Raw genomic sequence first — 21,242 nt, forward strand, 5'->3', positions numbered from 1 at the left:
ACAACACCGATACTATGAATCACATGGTTTTTTTTTGTTTGTTTTTTCCACCATAGAAGTTGCCCAACTTTTTGGGCTCTTCCTTTCTTATAGCACGTACAAGTGACTTTTTCTTTATCACAGAAGTCCCGCAATATTCGGGGTACCTCCTTCCCTACAGCACGTATAAGGGACTTTTTTTTTTTCTCCCTCTCTGCAAGAGAAGAGGAATAATTCCGTCAGGGAGGAAGTACTACCCCCTGGGTCTCATCGTTTTTATGTTTTTTGTTTAGTAGTTATGCATGCAGACAGAATGTTTATGTTATTGATTATAAGAATCACCCATGGAATAAAGCTCACAGTTTTTCAGTTATGTATGGGTACAGTGTATTATCTATGGATGCTCTTCGGGGGAGTTACAAATTTCAATGAATGATATTCATATTATATCTATAAATGCCAAAGGGCTAAATACTCCCCAGAAGAGATCCATGGCTCTGAGGGAGATCGAGAAACTAAAAGGGGATGTATTATTATTTCAAGAGACCCACTTTAGAAGGAATAAAGAACCTAGTTTTACAAACGAGAAATATAAAACATGTTATATGGCTTTGGATAGAGGCAGGAGGAATGGGGTCTGTATACTAATCCACAAAAATGTGAACTTCCAATTATGGGACCAAGTAAAAGACAAGGAGGGGAGATACCTAGGTATAAAAAAGGTATTCTCCAGGGGGAACCTGTGAAAATATTTAATGTGTATGGCCCTAATACGAAGCAGAATGTTTTCTTTAAGAAAATAATCAATCCCATCCTGGATTTCCAAGAGGGGTTACTATAATGGGTGGAGATTTTAACGTGACATTGGAACCAAAATTAGATAATTAAAAAAAAAAAAAATCTACTACACCTAAATATATTGTAAATCAAGTTAATAATAGTTTAAGACAGATAGCTATGTATGACACTTGGAGATTGTTATACCCGGATCAAAGAGATTATACCTTTTATTCGCACCCACATATGTCCTATTCGAGACTGGACTATTTCTGTATAGACTTAAAAGGGTTAACAATATTACAGGAGGTTCAGATATTGCCAATGACATGGTCAGACCATGCCCCGGTAAGGCTGAAATTAAAATGGGGGATACACGAGAAGAAACAGTTCAATTGGAGACTGGATGACTCCATTCTAAGGAAAATAGAAGATAGGGACAAGATAGCAGGAATAATAGAAGATTTTTTTTATATTAACAATACAGATGACATCTCAGCAGCAGTCCTCTGGGAGGCACATAATGCGTCATGAGGGGAGAGTTAATTTATTAAACTAAGGGCGGTACAAAAAAGGTTAAGGGAAAAATCTTTCCTGGAGATAATGAATAGGATTTATATGCTAGAAAAGAGTCACAAACAAGACCCAGATAATAAAAATATTTTAGAAGATTTAGGGAAGGAAAGGAAGTCTATACAGGAATACTGGTCTAGCTTAAATAAAAGGAAAGCAATTTGGCTAAAACGTAAGTATTATACGGAAGGGGATAAAAATGGAAGACTTCTGGCAAGAGCTATTAAGAAAAAAGAAATAAGTAATGGTATATATAAATTAAAGAACGATAATAAAAAAATCTGTAAAAACCAACAGGAAATTAGTATGCAATTTGAAAAATTCTATAAATCTCTATATAACAGAATCTCAAACCAGAGAAGAAATAGATTGGAGAACTTATGCAAATAAGATGAGAATAAATAAAGAATAAATTAATAATTATGTATGGGGTAAAGTGCACCCAAAAATAGGAATAGAGACTATGTATAGGAAAAGGCAGGCAGGAGGATTGGGGCTCCCTAATTTTGCTAAATATAGACAGGCATCCATGATTCAAAGGGTAATAGAGTGACATGCTAAAAAGGAAGCGAAAATTTGGGTGAAATTGGAAGGAGATCTTATAGCTAGGAAGGCGATAAACAATCAATGTTGGTTAAATCCAAAAGACAGATCTATAAATATAGATAATAATAGCATCTTGAAAGAAAACTTTAAGATCTGGGATAAGTTTATTAGGAAAAAAGGGGATATATCATCAATTCCATCCCCACTATTAGCATTAGTGGAGAATAATTTAAAGGAGATGTAAAAGATAATAATTACCGAATAATAGACCTAATAGACAGGGGGAAAGTAAAGTCACAGAAAGACCTACAGGCGAAGGGTCTTAATGAAATAACGGATTGGTTCATTTACTCGCAAGTACACCATTATGTATTAACAAGTAAGGAAAAGGATAAGATATGCAGAGCATTAACAAAATTGGAGAACTTATGTAATTCTAAAGTAAATATACAAAACATACCCTCTCTAAGGCATACAGTATATTACAGGAGAGTACAGAACCCCTTCCCCCTTATATTAAGAATTGGCAAAGGGAATTAGAACAGGATATAGACCCCAAGACATGGTTAAATATATTTCACCATACAGCTAAATCTTCTATATCAGCTAGAATGTTGGAACAAAACTTAAAGATCCTAACAAGGTGGTACCTTACACCTACTAGAATTAAAAAAATGTTACCCCCATACCCAAGACAGTTGCTGGAGAAAGTGTGGGGATAAAGGATCACTATCACATATTATGTGGTTCTGCCCAAAAATAAGGTCTTTTTGGGGGAACATATTATATGTAATAGATAGCAGGGAGGATAGGAAGAAATTGAATAACTTTCTCACAGCTATATTAAATAATCTAGACTTTAAGGGAGATAAACCCAGAAGATATTTATATCAAATCATGCTTAATAGTGCAGAGAGCTTAATTTTGATAAAATGGAAAACAGCAATAGTTCCCACAAAAGAAGAATGGATTAAAAAAGTTAATGAAAACTTGCTGAACGAAGAATATTTTTTTTTTGCACAATAATAGATATGAGATCCCTAAGGAAGCAAAGGATATCTGGGAAAAGTTAATAAGTGGTTCTCCATCCCCCTCGGAGTAAAAGGTTGGAAATAGAGTTAGAAGTACACTAGTGATTAAGTACAAGAGTGCTCAGCGTATCCAAAGTTATTAAGGAGATTATTTTCATCTTTGTAAAGACTGTGTGAGATGTTTTGTTTGACTGTTTTAAAAAAATAATAAAAAAAAAAATTATGCTTACCTGATAAATTTATTTCTCTTGTGGTGTATCCAGTCCACGGATCATCCATTACTTGTGGGATACCAATACCAAAGCTATGGGACACGGATGAAGGGAGGGACAAGGCAGGCGCTTAAACGGAAGGCACCACTGCCTGTAAGACCTTACTCCCAAAAATAGCCTCCGAAGAAGCAAAAGTATCAAATTTGTAGAATTTAGAAAAAAAAATGAAGCGAAGACCAATTCGTCGCCTTACAAATCTGTTCAACAGAAGCCTCATTCTTAAAAGCCCATGTGGAAGCTACCGCTCTAGTAGAATGAGCTGTAATTCTTTCAGGAGGCTGCTGGCCAGCAGTCTCATAAGCTAAATGGATTATACTTCTTAGCCAAAAAGATAGAGAAGTTGCCGAAGCCTCTCCTCTGTCCAGAGTAGACAACAAACAATGCAGATGTTTGACGAAAATCTTTAGTAGCTTGTAAATAAAACTTTAAAGCACGAACCCCGTCAAGATTGTGTAATAGACGCTCCTTCTTTGTAGAAGGATTAGGACACAGTGACGGAACAACAATCTCCTGATTGATATTTTTATTAGATACCACCTTAGGCAGAAAACCAGGTTTGGTACGTAACACTACCTTATCTGCATGGAAAATGAGATAAGGGGAATCACAATGTAAGCAGATAACTCCGAAACTCTTCGAGCCGAGGAGATAGCTACTAAAAAGAGAACTAAATTTAAACTCCATGGCGGAGCAACAGGTTTAAACACAGGCTTGATTCTAACCAGAGCCTGACAAAACGCCTGAACATCTGGAACCTCAGCCAGACGTTTGTGCAAAAGAATAGACAGAGCAAAATCTGTCCCTTTAAGGAACTAGCTGACAAACACTTCTCCAATCCTTCTTGGAGAAAGGATAATATCCTAGGAATCCTGACTTTACTCCATGAGTAACCCTTGGATTCACACCAATGAAGATACTTACACCATATCTTATGATAGATTTTCCTGGTGACAGGCTTTCGCGCCTGTATTTAAGGTATCAATGACAGACTCGGAGAAACCACGCTTTGATAAAATCAAGCGTTCAATCTCCAAGCAGTCAGACGCAGAGAAATTAGATTTGGATGGTTGAAAGGACCCTGAAGTAGAAGGTCCTGTCTCAGCGGCAGAGTCCATGGTGGAAAGGATGACATGTCCACCAGATCTGCATACCAAGTCCTGCGTGGCCACGCAGGTGCTATCAAAATTACCGAAGCTCTCTCCTGCTTGATCTTGGCAATCAGACGAGGGAGCAGAGGAAACGGTGGAAACACATAAGCCAGGTTGAAGGACCAAGGCACTGCTAGAGCATCTATCAGTGCTGCCTTGGGATCCCTGGACCTGGATCCGTAACAAGGAAGCTTGGCGTTCTGACAAGACGCCATGAGATCCAGTTCTGGTTTGCCCCAAAGTTGAATCAACTGTGCAAATACCTCCGGATGGAGCTCCCACTCCCCCGGATGAAAAGTCTGTCGACTCCCAGTTCTCTACTCCTGGGATATGGATAGCTGATAGATGGCAAGAGTGAATCTCTGCCCATAGAATTTTCTTTGAAACCTCCAACATTGCTAGGGAACTCCTTGTTCCCCCTTGATGGTTGATGTAAGCTACAGTCGTGATGTTGTCCGACTGAAATCTGATAAACCTGACCGCAGCTAGCTGAGGCCAAGCCTGAAGAGCATTGAATATCGCTCTTAGTTCCAGAATGTTTATCGGAAGGAGTGCCTCCTCCTGAGTCCACGATCCCTGAGCCTTCAGGGAGTTCCAGACTGCACCCCAGCCCAGAAGGCTGGCATCTGTTGTTAATATTGTCCAATCTGGCCTGCGGAAGGTCATACCTTTGGACAGATGGACCCAAGATAGCCACCAGAGAAGAGAATCCCTAGTCTCTTGATCCAGATTTAGTAGAGGGGACAAATCTGTGTAATCCCCATTCCCCTGACTGAGCATGCAAAGTTGCAGCGGTCTGAGATGTAGGCGGGCAAACTGCACTATGTCCATTGCCGCTACCATTAAGCCGATTATTTCCATACACTGAGCCACTGAAGGACGAGAAGTAGAATAAAGAACACGGCAGGAATTTAGAAGTTTTGACAACCTGGTCTATTTTCTGCCTAAGGTAAAAACAGTACAACGCCGGTACCATTTAAAAATAACAAACTTTTGATTGAAGATAAACTACACTAAGTCACCACATCTCTCTAGCTACTTCCCTTGTCGAGAGCTGCAAGAGAATGACTGGAGGTGGCAGTTAAGGGGAGGAGCTATATAGACAGCTCTGCTGTGGGTGATCCTCTTGCAGCTTCCTGTTGGGAAGGAGAATGTCCCACAAGTAATGGATGATCCGTGGACTGGATACACCTTACAAGAGAAAAGAAAAAAAAAATTTAAGAGACCATTTAGTGAGATCCGATGTAGGTCCCAAAAGTATAAAGGTAAAGACATATCAACAAGAAAAATGTAGGGTGTTACCCATGCCTTGGTTGCATAAGTTGTAATGGTGCTGATAGAGAAAAATTGCTTTAGAAAAAAGAAATATTTTGGATCTATGAGTAGATTACTATGTAACCAAAAGGTTTTAAAGGGATAATTATATATATATATATATATATATATATATATATATATATATATATATATATATATATATATATATATATATATATATATATATATATATATTCCCCAAAATGAATCTTACGAAAGTGTCTCAGCTGCCAGGGTGCACTTTATACACACATTGAGACTCCCATCATAGAAAAGGCACTCGCTGGTCTTTATAAAATGTAGTAATTTATTTTCAAATTCTTAGCAGAAAGACATAACGTTTCGGTGTATCATTAAACCTTTGTCAAATGTCAAAGCAGGATCAAAAAAACGTATCCCCCAAAAAACACCTACCACAACATACCATCACCCACCTTATATACACATAAAAACAATTTGCTCCATCGCATCGGCCCATAGTGACATCACGCTACAGCGTAAGCGCGACGCGTCACAGCCAATCGATTGGCCCTCTGTTACCATGGTAACCTATACACGGAAGCGTAATCGTGTATCCAGCTACACAGGACATTGCTATATTACTAGCAGCGGAAGATGCCACTATTTCATCTGGTGACAAAAGCACAATACGGTGCATAAATTTACGTGGTATTCTTATCCAAAAAATTACCATCATATTTGTCACCCATTAGGCCAGTGTTAGCATCTGTTCCCATACCTAGAAGGATACTTACACTCGATGTAAAAAAATACATAACGAAAAATCACAAAAAAATTAAATTAAAAAATCAAACAATTATATACATCCTATTGCAGTAATATATAAGCACAGTGTTATAATCTCATTTGTAGAAAGCAACCCTATTAGAAAATCTTTTTAAATAGAAAATCTTTTTTTTAAATATAGCCATCTATATAGAACTATTTCCCTTCATATATCAATTACTACCCCCTTCATGACTCTGTGGGTATAGGTAGAAACCTGTGGGTGCCCACAAGAACGAACATTCATGTTGGTCCCCACCAGGTATTTTCGTCTATTCAGCCAGCTGTTTCAAAGGTCCACTAGTTGGTTATTTAGCGTAGAATGGCCCAAAATCCAGGAAGGTGTTTAATTCTCTTGGTATCAGAGTGTCCAAAGTATAGATCCATTTAGTTTCCATTTGTAGGAGCTTTTTGGCTCTGTTGCCCCCCCTAGTGAGCGGAGGAACATGATCTATCAGCATTGTTTTCAAGCTAGAGACTCCATGATTACATCTCACGAAGTGGCGTGCCAATCGTTGATCCGAGTCCCCCTTTTTTAGGGCTTCCCGGATGGCACAGCGATGGTTGGCCATCCTGTCCCTGAAGCTTGTAATGGTCTTACCGATGTAGACCAAAGAACATGGGAAAATTAACATGTATATAACGTGTGCTTGTGCATGTAAGCCTATGGCGAATTGTGTAATGCATGTTGGTGTGGGGGTGTTGGAAAGTTTTCCCCTTCAACATGCTATTGCATGTTGTACAGCTTCCACAGGGAAAACATCCTTTGCTCGAAGTTTTCATCCAAGTGTCCTTTTGGTAACATCCAACTGGGTCGGTTTTTACCAGTAAATCCCTCAGATTATCGGCCCTCCTATGCACTATCCGTGGAGGCTTCATCCTCTGAAATGGGAGTGATGGATCTGTTTCGAGAAGAGACCAATGCTGATGTACTGACTTCCTCAACATCTCACCCATGGGGGTATATGTGGTCACAAAATTCAACTGTTGCACATCCTCATTAGGTTTCTTATGTTTAATTTCCAATGTGGATTCCAATAATCTCACCATCATAACCTCTTCTTACTAGTTTCTGTTCCAACTCTGTGAGTTGTTTCATCATAATGGGCACCTCACTATTGTTGCGGATGACTCTGGTGAGCTGTGATGTGACTATCCCCGTTTTTTGGTGTCTGGGATAGAAGCTCCTCGCCTCTAACAAGGAGTTTCGATCGGTTGATTTCGTGTACAATGAGGTACCAAAGGAGCAACCATTGCAGGAATCAACATATGCATGTTAATTTGCCCGTGTTCTTTGGTCTACATCGGTAAGACCATTACAAGCTTCAGGGACAGGATGGCCAACCATCGCTGTGCCATCCGTAAGCCCTAAAAAAGGGGGACTTGGATCAACTAGTGGCACGCCACTTCGTGAGATGTAATCATGGAGTCTCTAGCTTGAAAACAATGCTGATAGATCATGTTCCTCTGCTCACTAGGGGGGCAACAGAGCCAAAAAGCTCCTACAAATGGATCTATACTTTGGACACTCTGATACCAAGAGGATTAAACACCTTCCTGGATTTTGGGCCATTCTACACTAAATAACCAACTAGTGGACCTTTGTAACAGCTGGCTGAATAGATGAAAATACCTGGTGGGAACCAACATGAATGTTCGTTCTAGTGGGCACCCACGGGTTTCTACCTATACCCCCAGAGTCATGAAGGGGGTAGTAATTGATATATGAAGGGAAAAAGTTCTATATAGATGGCTATATTTTTAAAAAAGATTTTCTAATAGGGTTGCTTTCTACAAATGAGATTATAACTGTGCTTATATATTACTGCAATAGGATGTATATAATGGTTTGATTTTTTAATTTAATTTTTTTGTGATTTTTCATTATGTATTTTTTACACCGAGTGTAAGTATCCTTCTAGGTATGGAACCAGATGCTAACACTGGCATAATGGGTGACTAATATGATGGTAATTTTTTGGATAAGAATAACACGTAAAGTTATGCACCGTATTGTGCCTTTTGTCACCAGATGAAATAGTGGCATCTTCCGCTGCTAGTAATATAGCAATGCCCCGTGTAGCTGGATACACAATTACGCTTCAGTGTATAGGTTACCATGGTAACAGAGGGCCAATCGATTGGCTGCGACGCGTCACGCTTACGCTGTAGCATGAAGACGTCACTATGGGCCGATGCGATGGAGCCAATTGTTTTTATGTGTATATAAGGTGGGTGATAGTATGTTGTGTTAGGTGTTTTTTTGGGGATACATTTTTTTGATCCTGCTGTGACATTTGACAAAGGTGTAATGATACACCAAAACGCTATGCCTTTCTGCTAAGAATTTGAAAATAAATTACTACATTTTATAAAGACCAGCGAGTGCCTTCTCTCTCATATATATATATATATATATATATATATATATATATATATATATATATATATATATATATACACATATATATATACATATATATATACATATATATATACATATATATATATACATACACACACACACTCGATCATCATGCATAATATGTAACGTGTGTGTAATGTCTAATAGCCATTCGGAATGGCACGTACCTTCCTGGATGGCTATTAGACATTACACGCATATTACACAGAATTCCTGATGATCGTGCAAGCTACCAGGCTTGCATATTTTAGGAGGGAAGGTACGGGCTGTTCTGGATGTCTATTTGACATTACTCACACATTACGCCTGATGATCGTGAAAGCTAATAGGCTTGCATACTGTAGGAGGAATCTCATATCTCATCCTCCAATGTACTTTGATAACTCCTGCTTAATGTCCAAGTTCATCTGTGGAAGTGCTTGCTCATGAATTGGAAAAAAAAAATGTTGTGCTACTGGGCTATAGAGAAATACCAGGTGCAGCTTAGGGGAAAGTTTAAATACTTGGCTTTTTTCTGTTTATTTAGAGGTCATCTTTGAAAAGGCTTATAACAATGAGGGGTCAGTATATATGCTACTGCTAAGGTCTGTTATAAGTCTCTGTGTGTCTCCCTTCCCCCCCTCCCTCTGTGTGTGTCTCCCTCCCTCTGTCTCTACCTCCCTCTGTCTCTCCTTCCCCTCCGGAATTACACTATTATATTTTTATTTATTTTTTGAGGATTTTTTAGATTACGCAATCATCTTTTTATGAGACAACGTTTATGGACATATCCTTTACACCATATTTCATTATTTATGTAATATTGGAATCTAGAACCTATATTCTCAATCAGCAACTAAGTTTGCTCTGTATGAAAAGGAAAGGTTGTATTCAAACTAAAAATGGACAATGAATGAATCTCTGAAAAAAATAAACTGAATTTGTTGGTTAATGATAAAACAATTTAACAACAGGAAAAAAAACAAAAAACAGTGCTTGATAAACAAGGGGTATTATATGATCGCTCCTCTTCTGCAACAGGATTGAGATGTTAGTCATTGCATCCTATAACTGCACTGAACTTTCCTACTCAAAATACAGCAGTTATGCAGTGAGGCATTTGTCACCCAAATTACCATAGAGAGTAAAACCTGCATAAATAGAATATTTTCATATTATACACTGAAAAATGCACAATATAGTATTAAGTTAATCAGCTTCACCATCTAGTGCATTGGTTTTTAAACCTATCATCAGGCCTCCCTAACAGGCCACATTTTGAGGCTATCTGAACTAGAGCACAGGTAGAATAATCAGCTGCTTAGTAAACATGGTTATTTTACCTTCTCTCATCCAAGGTTATCTAGAAAACCTGGCCTGTTGGGGAGCCTCATGGACAGGTTTGAAAACCAGTGATCTTGTGGCATGAACTGAGCACTGTAATGCAAAATTAAATACTGCAGCTATCAAAACAAGATAAAAACTAAAGACAAATACTTGGTCATCAGAACTAAACTTCACGAGCTGAGATAAAAGTAGCTAACAGAATGATAAAAACAAAGAAAACATATTTACAGTGTAATTCAGTATAACAAAATTGTGTGCATATGACATACTGCAGTGCTTGGGTCTGCCTACCATTTTAAATCCCCAATAAGTCATTATAAAGATTACAATCACTAGCTAAGTATGCCAACATTTTAATCTATATTCTCTCATCCTACACCTAATGTATGATGCTCTCCCTCATCTGAATCTAAAATTTTACACATTTATTCACCACCAATATTTACACACTCTCTCTTAAATCATGTCTCTATTGCACTCTCCTTGTTTTTAAGGTGTTTGTAAAACAAGTCTTACCCTGAAGTTTACTCGGTTCCTCACTCTCTGTGCCAATGCTGAATTAATAGCTTTGTCAAATTGCAGAAGTACTTGAAGAGCAAGTTGTGGATTTATCTGTTGAGACTATAAACAGAAAGGCATATAAGATTCTTGCAGAAAAGAAATTCATTAAACAGACATTGCACACTAGATTTTTCTTTGTATAAAATGTGTTGTAGATGATCCATTTATATAGCCCATCTGGAGGTGTTTTTGTAAAAATATATAGTTTTGCTTATTTTTAAATAACATTGTGCTGATTTTCAGATTCCTAACCAAGTCCCAAAGATTTATATGTATACTGAGGTATACAAACCTCACATTGCTTCTGTTTGAATAATGGGTCTATTCATACGCAAGGTAGGGTCTGTTCTCAGCCCCTTTCAGTGAGAATTCCAGACTAATCTCATCAACAGTGCTAAACTGAAAACTTCTAAGTAAGTTTTAAAAGGTTTTATACTGGATTTGATTATCAGTATCTGAGCATATTATTCTTTATAGTAGTGTCTATTACATGCAGTTAAATGAAAATTGGTGGATACTGTCCCTTTAAACCACCTAAGCTGTAAGTAGTTTTGAACGCTGTGATCACTTCAATATATTATTATTATTATTATTATATATTCAGATGTACTCTGTACATTGCTGGTCTTTTTATGGGGGGGAGGGGGGGTGTTTGCTATTTTAACAAGCCAGCAGGAGGGAGGGTCTAATAGTGTGGTCTTGCTGTTTGCGGCAAGACCACCGATATTACAGCCAGACAAACCCTCAACGACCAGCGACATACAGGGCACACCATTTAAAATAAAAAAAAAAAAAACTGCCTTAAAGGAACAGTAAACACCTTTTACTTGCGTTATTTGGAGGAGCCAGTGAAGACTTATTACTGGAGCAGGAAAAGTTAGCCACGGTTATTATCTTAGAAAACATACCAATGTTTTACAGGTAAAGGGCCTGATAAATTTGTTCATAATATATGAGAGTAGAGAAAAACAAAGAGACTAATTTAAAGGGACAGTTTACGCAAAAAAAAATCTCCCCTTTAATTTGTTCTTAATAATCCACTTTATCAGTTTTTTGCAGTCATGTTGCATCACTTTGAAGTGATTTAGCATATGAGTATTATGTCTCTTTAAGTCTGTGAAAAAAAAAAGTAGTGGCTATGAGCCAATAATGCAACACTACCCAGTGCGCCAAATTTAAAGGACAACACTTGGAAACTGTGTGTCAAGTTGGCTCAGTAATTGCATTCATAATCATTTACTGGTGAAGTAAATTAGGTCATAAAATGTTGAATATGTACTGGCATATTTTACGATCTGATGAACATGTTGCATAAAACCAGCAGTGTAAATGTTTTATGTTTGTGTGTGCACAAATGACTTACCTGTATTAACTCATCAAGGCTCTCCTGAAGACTATTGCCCAATGTGGTATTCCTGTACAGTTGGTAAGCCATGATTTAAAGAGTAAGAACTCTAATGACCATCCACTTTCCTGTTACCGACAAGCAAAACTAGGTTTAATAAAACATATATAATAGCAGTTAAAGAGACACTAAACCCAAATGTTTTCTTTAAAGGGACAGTACACTGTAAAATTGTTTTTATATTAAATGTATTTTTAATGACTTGTTATACCAGCTGCAGAGTATAAAACATATGAGAAATTGCATTTTCAGGTTTGTGTATATGAAGTAACTGGTTTTGTGCTTTTAAACCACAGCCTATTACAATGTGTTGAGCTTCAGGTAATATATCTCATTATGTTATCACTTTGTGTACACAGACTTGCTTACTTATCTTATATTTGCCTGGAAAAACGAAAGCTCAATATATAGAGAAAACAATGGAAAATTATCATTACTTAACTATCCTGCAACCCACTGTGAGTTTAACTTATTCTGCTGGCTGTGTTTACTTAGGCTATTCAATAGCCAAGACTCCAGTATCAAAACTTTCAGTATAGGTTGGGAAACCACAAGCTAAATCGGCTATCTCAAAAGGCCAAAATAGGGGTAAAGGAGCTACTTGTAAACAATTTAATACACTCCAGCAGGTAAAAGGGATCATTGAGAACAATTTAAATGGGAGAACATTTTTGGGTGAACTGTCCCTTTAATGATTCAGATAGAGTATGCAATTTTAAGAAACTTTCTAATTTACTCCTATTATCATTTCTTCTTTGTTCTCTTGCTATCTTTATTTAAAAAACAGGAATGTAAAGCTTAAGAGCCAGCCCATTTTGGGTTGAGAACCTGGGTTATGCTTGCTTATTGGTTTGCTAAATGTAGACACCAATAAGCAAGCGCTATCCAGAGTGCTGAACCTAAAATGGGCTGGCTCCTAAGCTTAAAATTCCTGCTTTTTAAATAAAGATAGCAAGAGAACAAAGAAAAATTGATAGTATGAATAAATTAGAACGTTGCTTAAAATTGCATGTTCTAGCTGAATCATTAAAGGGACAGAAAAGGTTCAGAATAATGTTATATAATTCTGCACACAGTGCAGAATTATATAACATTATTTAAGCGGTAACTTCAAAAATGTAAAAGTATTTTCAGAATTTTCAGTGAACGTTAGACTCCACTCCAGGATCTACTGAGCGGGTCTTGAATATCCAAAGCGCTTCACAGGCTTGCTGGTTAATCACAGCACGCCCGGTCGCGCTATTGGAATAAATGTAGCTCGCTCCCGCTACTAGACCAGAGCGGGAGCGAGCTACATTTATTCCAATAGCGCGACCGGGCATGCTGTGACTAACCAGCAAGCCCATGAAGCGCTTTGGATATTCAAGACCCGCTCAGTAGATCCTGGAGCAGAGTCCAACGTTCAATGAAAATTCTGAAAATACTTTTACATTTTTGAAGTTACCGCTTAAATAATGTTATATAATTCTGCACTGTGTGCAGAATTATATAACATTATTCTGAACCTTTACAGTCACTTTAAAGAAAAAAAATTGGGTTTAGTATTCCTTTAATTTAGTAACTACAAAAGAAACAGGTATGTTATAATGCATTTAACAGTTCAATTGTTAGATATAAATAGCAATGCAAACAGATTTACTTTAGATATGTATTAAATCAGGGCTTAACAAATCTGTTCTTATCAAGCCAGCAATTTGTGAGCGTCAATATGACGATCTAAACTGTTCAAAATCTAACAGCCAGAAATATCAGGATGCTCCCCAAAAGTGCCCTGAATATGTACCTTGTAATAGAGGTGCAGAGCTAGACAGCAACATCTTTTGCTACATGGCTGTGAGGGATATATTTGGCATTAACATTTTTTTTCCCCACTGAATCCAAACTCATCCTTGTTTTCATTTATCAACACAAGTGCTTGATAATCTAGGATACATGCTAACACTTTTTCTCTGAAAAATAATGATTAACCTGGTCTGTTGGAAGGCTACTTCTAAGCAATGAATATGATAATTACCAGTAAAAGAGACATAATAGTCTTAAAATTGCATGCTCAAACTAATTAGAGCATGTAATTTTCAGACTATCGACCCTACACTACTTTGTGCCCACGTATTAAATGGTGTGCGGACAGGCTTCTCAACGTGAGAAGTTGTCCGCGCACCTTTGCTGCATATGGGCAGCGGATCTGATTGTCCACTGGCCCGTATGCATCATTACACACTGATGAGCATGTAATGCCTGACCAATCGTGCAAGAGAGCTCTGTGTGATTTCTCTTCGCCACCTCAGCAGTGACGAAGACTTTAAGAAGCAGCAGTCTAATGACCGCTCCTTCTTACATTGTGGGAAGCAGGCTTTCATGAGCGAACCTGCCCTTCAAGGGCTACGGAGCAGCTTAGCTTACGCTGCTTCATACATGGAGCCCATTGTGTTTAACCCCCGCAAAGGGGTTAGACACACAGTCGAAGTGTAGCTCTGGACCCTCTGAGCACTACAGACCCCAACTGGTAACCTCCTCTGATCAAATCAGCAGCGCTATTTGCACATTTGAATTGTGTGACTATCGCTGCCGATTGGATCAGTGGTAGGCTCCACTGTGGACCGGCAATGTTGAGCGGGTCCCAAATAGCACTTCTACTGTGTGATGAACCCTTTTTCAAGGATTAAACACAGAAGTGTAGGGTCAATAGGCTTAAATTATTTTTTTTACAAATATGGTCCTTTAATTTCATTCTAATACCAAAATGCATGCTCATAACAACATGTAAATGCATAGCAAGCAACACATTGCTGTTACTTAGGAGTGGCATATGTAGGTAGCTGCTAATCACTGGCCTTCTCAAGAGTTGCAACGTTGCAGCTCCCTAGCTTAATGTTTGATGTGTGTTTAACTACTCATTTGAACCACTGTAATTTAATAGTAAAATCCCCGAAACATAAGAAAACAAATTTTGGGGGAAAAAAGGGATAGAAATGCCAAAATTGAAATGTGCACAGTGTATTTCAATATGAAATAAAAGCATTTTTGCAATACACTCCCTTAGCAAAAATGTGTCTATTAAAAATTATTACTGTTTTTCAGCGGCATACACACATATGCTGTGAAGTCCCATGCACCAGTAGTCAAACACCACGAATTAATGATGACAGTGATGTGTATTGCTTCTGAATACATCATTTGTGTCATACATGCCTCTGCTGACTCTCTAAGGCAGAGCTTTCCAAACTTTTCATGTTGGTGACACACTTTTTAGACCTACATAATTTCGCGACACAGTAATTCAGTTGTACTAGCAAACAGGAGGTTAAACTAACTTGTTTTAAGAGATACGGACACATACATAAATGATATATTAACTAAATGTATTTACAAGTAACAGTATGTATGTGCAAGAATTAAAAAAAAGTTTAATATCACCAATAGCTACTATTTTATTGGGATGTATGAGGTTGATGGGATGAACACAGTTTCTGAATATTTGGTGGAATATTAGATAAAGATACTCGCATTTCATCATCAAGCATTTTTAAGCTTTCACTTCCTATCCATATATCAAGAGCAGGAGCAGCAATGCACTACTGGGAGCTAGCTGCAAAAAAAAACGCCACTGACTTCAGCTCAGCATTTAAGCTGCCGCCGTCAGAGCTCGGTGAGTCCGAATGACAACTATACCTGCACTACAAACACACTGCTGTCCCACTCACAAGCCGATTAAGGAGACTGCACATGCAGTCAGGAGCCAATGTGCTACCAATGGGAATAGTTTCAGTTCCCACTGAGCTGCGCCAATAGGTTAAGATGATCTGTGACCCCCTAGGTATCAATCACGTGTCACGTAGCAGGCAGGCGGAAAGTCAGAAAAAAAAAAAATTACAAAAATTTGTGCTGAAGCAGGGACACACCTACACATTGCTGCCGACACACAGTTTGGAAAGCACTGCTCTAAGGGGTAGTGTTTGAATAGGGGTGCATGGGCCCTCACAGTATATGGTAATATGCTCCATTAAAACAGTAATAACTTTTACTAAAAGGATTTTGGCTAATGGAAGTATGTTGCAAAAATGTTTATATTTCAAATTGAAGAGCACCCTTGCAAATTTTGTTTGACCTGTTTATGCCTTTAAATGCATATTTGTTTTTAAATACGTTCCCTGACATCAGTAGCTGACATTTATACACACTTCAAACTTGTATCTGGTTGTGGCACTGGCTAACCCATTAGAAACTAGTAAACTACAGAATGCAATTAAATGATAATGCTGGGTCTATGGATGGTACCGCAGACAAATAAATCTATACATACTCTGCTACCCAATGATATCATTCTTAATCAGTAACACGGCCAAAAACACACTATATAAAATGTTACAAGGAGGCCTAGCCCTACTACAGTGCAAACTCTCATCTACGGCTCTTGATAATATCACCCAGTGAACGAACTATAGAGTGACACACAGAGTTGTCAACATATTTGTTTCACCAACTATACAATGAGATAATCAAAGACCTCGATTATTCTGAGGTCGAATTAGAAGATACTCGTATAGACCATTGGTGATAATTAAAATGCAGCTAAACCGTTTAATATAAATACAATATATTCATACTTGCCACAGTTTCCTTACAATATCGTATCGATGAACCGAGTTATTCAGACTTCCTATCAACAAACCATAGACTGAAAACATGCGCAGTAGTAACTAGATACAACGCTATCCCGTTTCATCTGACTACATCTCGCGACGGTTCAGGGCAACCATTATACTGCGCATGTACGATTTATTGCGTTCGCGCAAGCTCTGAGCTCAGTGACAGTGACGTTCTGTACTGACTAGTATAGGTGCTGTGATAGCTAATTTCTGAATTGTTTTTTATTTACATGGGGCGAAGCGTCAAGTTACACACAATATATAAATAAAATTGTTCCTGGATTCTGTGTATTTCTTGTTTATGTTGTGCTCATCTAAAAAATGCAGTGGGCGTCGATAAATACATTGGCGAATAATTTCATTTTCGGGTAGTGTTGAAGCGATGATTGGCACCGTGCACCTCAAAGGGGAGGGATTGAAGACATTTGTGATGCATACGTTCTGAAAGTACTAGAATAAAGCGTCATCAGGAGATTGGTTAATCACCAATGGCATGTTGCGGAGCCGTCGATTTTTAAAAATATTTAAAAAGAAACCCAAAAAGTTTATTTTGTGATTTAGTTAGAGCATATTATTTTAAACAATTTACCACTAAACTTCTATAATCTAATTAGTTTTGTTCTCTTGGTATCCTTTTTTAAAAGTATATCTAGGTATGCTTAGGAGCAGCAAAGCACTACTGGAAGCTAGATGATAATTGGTGGCTGCACATATATGCCTCTTAAAGTGGATGTAAACTCACTGCTACTCGACAATCACAACTGCTTTATCATCAAAAAATAACATAAGTTTAATTCATGAATTTTGTTAAAACATAATATATAAACGATGTATATACCTCTATAACTATAAAAGTCTCAGTTTCTCCCTCCGCCCGCCATTTTGTTCCGCTTTCCTTACATTGATTGACATTTCCCTAAACAAATAATGTGGCGTACCCCGTGGCGTCCAGCCCCTTTTTCGTAACGTCATTTTATATTTTTGCGCATGCGTCTTTTATATGCGCATGCGTAAAACCACTTGTGCTGGCTTTGGAAGTGCTGCGCGCACACGCTCTAAGCATGCGCATATAAAGGCCGCTTCTCCAAACTTCGTGTATTTCCCAGGAACTGCAAGTAAGTATCTATGCTGCTCCGCAAACTGTTTGAAATTGTAACAATATATTTCGAGTATTGAAAGAGCGGTTTGGAAGTGCCTGACTGATTAGTAATGCAAATCCAGCAATAATAACTAAATTAGAAGCGCATGCGCACAAAAGGGACCCATCGAGAACGCGCAAGGGTAGTACGTCATAGAGCGGGTGGGACCGCTCTAGACGTTATGCGCTTAAAATGAAGGAAGTTATGGATGGGAGGAGCTCAGCCTGAAAACGGAGCAAACTTACTAACGTAAATATAAGTTTATTTGTTCGTTATATAAATTACAAAAGTATGCGGTATTGATAAAAGAGTGCTTAAGAACAAATTTGGAAGTTCAATATGTAAAATATTTACATCCACTTTAACATTGGCAGACATCCAGCGTATTTAATTAGGAGCATCTGCCCAGTTTAGTATTTTACTGTATTTTATTCTCAGTGCTCTCACTAATAACACGTTTATACAATGTTGCAAGTAATCAGACTGCATGAAAAACTGTGAAGCCAACCATTTCATGCCTTCAGTTTCAGTTTTAACTAGTATTATGCACTGTAAAATTAACCCTTTATTGTCTAGAGTAACTAGTATTATGCACTGTAAAATTAACCCTTTATTGCCTAAAGTAACTAGTATTATGCACTGTAAAATTAACCCTTTATTGCCTAAAGTAACTAGTATTATGCACTGTAAAATTAACCCTTTATTGCCTAAAGTAACTAGTATTATGCACTGTAAAATTAACCCTTTATTGCCTAAAGTAACTAGTATTATGCACCGTAAAATGAACCCTTTATTGCCTAAAGTAACTAGCATCATGCGCTGTAAAATTAACCCTTTATTGCCTAAAGTAACTAGTATTATGCACCGTAAAATGAACCCTTTATTGCCTAAAGTAACTAGTATTATGCACCGTAAAATGAACCCTTTATTGCCTAGAGTAACTAGCATCATGCGCTGTAAAATTAACCCTTTATTGCCTACAGTAACTAGTATAATGCGCTGTAAATTAACCCTTTATTGCCTACAGTAACTACTATTATGCACTGTACTAATATTAACCCTTTATTGGCTAAAGTAACTAGTATCATACACTGTAAAATTAACCCTTTATTTCCTACAGTAACTAGTATTATCCCCTGTAAAATTAACCCTTTATTGCCTACAGTAACTACTATTACGCACTGTAAAATTAACCCTTTATTGCCTACAGTAACTAGTATTATGTAATGTAAAATGAACCCTTTATTGCCTAAAGTTTAGCTTACATACAAAAGTTATTTGTCTTACACTAATTTTACTTCTTTTTTTTTCCCTACCCATTGCACCAACAGTCTAAATTACCTTGAATAACGCTGTGTACTTTGCTTTTATTAACTCTTTCTCTGCTACTATAGGGGCTACAGCGTGCAATGTGTGTATTATTTTAGGGTCTGTTTTATTTGTTTTTTTGGGGGGCAGAGGCTGCTTTATACTTTTAAAGGCCTTAGGCAGAATTTGAGCATGAGCCCCCCAACACACAATAAGGCATGCATATATTTACATGTTCCTACACACAGTCCTTTACCCATACATTCACACACTTCTATACAACGACATTTACCCACATATGCACACACTCATATGCACAATCATATACCCTTACATTCAAACATATACACAGACTGGAGTGCCTCCACCCAGTTAGAACTCACTCCAGTGGGCCCATGTCCCTCCGTACAGTGTCTGAGACCCTATAAGATGTGCCTATGTTTTCTCTCTGAAGGCTCACTGACCTACAATAATTACTCTAAAATACTTAATTGTAACAAATGATAAACTCAGATGTGCCAGGTGTGCCTCCTCCACCCAGTCAGAACTCACTCCAATGTGCCTGTGTGCCTCTGTATAGTGTCATAGACCCTATAAGATGTGCCTATGTGTCCTCACTTAAATCTCACTGAACTACAATAATTAAATACTCTAAAATACTTCATAGGAATCAATGGTTAACTCAGTTGTGCCTCCACCCAGTCAGAACTCACTCCAATGTGCCCATGTCCCACTGTACAGTGTCTGAGAACTTGTCAGGTGTGCCTATGTGTCCTCACTTATGTCTCACTGAATTATAATAATTATTAAATACTCTAAAATACTTCATAGGAATGAATGGTAAATTCAGTTGTGTCTGGAGTGCCTCCACCCAGTTAGTACTCAATCCAATGTGCCCATGTCCCTTCGCACAGTGATTGAGACCCTCTCAGGTGTGCCTATCTTTCCTCACTTAAAGGGGCAGTCAAGTCCAAAAAAAACTTTCATGTTTCAAATAGGGCATGTAATTTTCAACAAGTTTCCAATTTACTTTTATCACCAATTTTGCTTTGTTCTCTTGGTATTCTTAGTTGAAAGCTAAACCTAGGAGGTTCATATGTTAATTTCTTAGACCTTGAAGGCCGCCTCTAATCTAAATGCATTTTGATAGTTTTTCACCACTAGAGGGCATTAGTTCACGTGTTTCATATAGATAACTGAGCTCATGCACGTGAATTTACCATGGAGACAGCTCTGATTGGCTAAAATGCAAGTCTGTCAAAAGAACTGAAATAAGGGGACAGTCTGCTGAGGCTTAGATACAAGGTAATTACAGAGGTAAAATGTGTATAATTATAACTGTGTTGGTTATGCAAAACTGGGGAATTGGTAATTAAGGGATTATCTATCTTTTAAAACAACAAAAATTGTAGTGTTGACTGTCCCTTTAAGTTTCAACTACAATCATTAAATATTCTAAAATACTTCATATGAATGAATAGTAAATTCAGTTGTGCCTCCACCCAGTTAGTATTCAATCCAGTGTGCCCGTGTTCCTCCATACAGTGTCTGAGACTCTCTCGAGTGTGCCTATGTGTCCTCACTTAAGTCTCACTTTCCCACAATAATTAAATATTTTAAAGTACTTTATATGAATGAATGAATACTTGATAGTCTGGAGTGCCTCCACCCAGTCAGTACTCAATCCAATGTGCCCATGTCCCTCCGTACAGTGTCTGAGACCCTCTCAGATGTGCCTATCTTTCCTCACTTAAGTCTCACTTGCCTACAATAATTAAATACTCTCAAATACTTAAAGGGACACTCAGGTTAAATTAAATTTTCATGATTCAGATACAGCATGTAATTTTAAACAACTTTCCAATTTACTTCCATGAAAAAAAATGTGCACAGTCTTTTATATTTACACTTTTTGAGTCACCAGATCCTACTGAGCATGTGCAAGAATTCACAGACTATACGTATATGCATTTGTGATTGGCTGATTGCAAGCTTAGATA

The 21,242-nt window shown here is 37.7% G+C and overlaps 1 protein-coding gene across 3 annotated transcripts in view; it reads right to left on the bottom strand.

Moving 5' to 3' along the window:
* Positions 1-16,871, bottom strand: part of GTF2A2 (general transcription factor IIA subunit 2) — a 42,791-nt gene extending 25,920 nt beyond the window's left edge. The window contains exons 1-3 of one of the 3 annotated variants that reach the window (XM_053717564.1): positions 16,772-16,871; positions 12,105-12,214; positions 10,697-10,801 (exon numbers count right to left, since the gene is read on the bottom strand). In XM_053717564.1, the coding sequence (XP_053573539.1) occupies positions 10,697-10,801; positions 12,105-12,176 (177 nt within the window). In that variant the 5' untranslated portion in view covers positions 12,177-12,214; positions 16,772-16,871. Of the gene's footprint in view, positions 1-10,696; positions 10,802-12,104; positions 12,215-16,753 lie in introns of all 3 variants that reach the window. The other 2 variants (XM_053717565.1, XM_053717566.1) reach the window with 2 other exon arrangements.
* Between the last annotated feature and the right edge of the window lie 4,371 nt (positions 16,872-21,242).

Source organism: Bombina bombina, chromosome 6 (assembly GCF_027579735.1).
Source record: "Bombina bombina isolate aBomBom1 chromosome 6, aBomBom1.pri, whole genome shotgun sequence".
NCBI classification, from domain to species: Eukaryota; Metazoa; Chordata; class Amphibia; order Anura; family Bombinatoridae; genus Bombina; species Bombina bombina.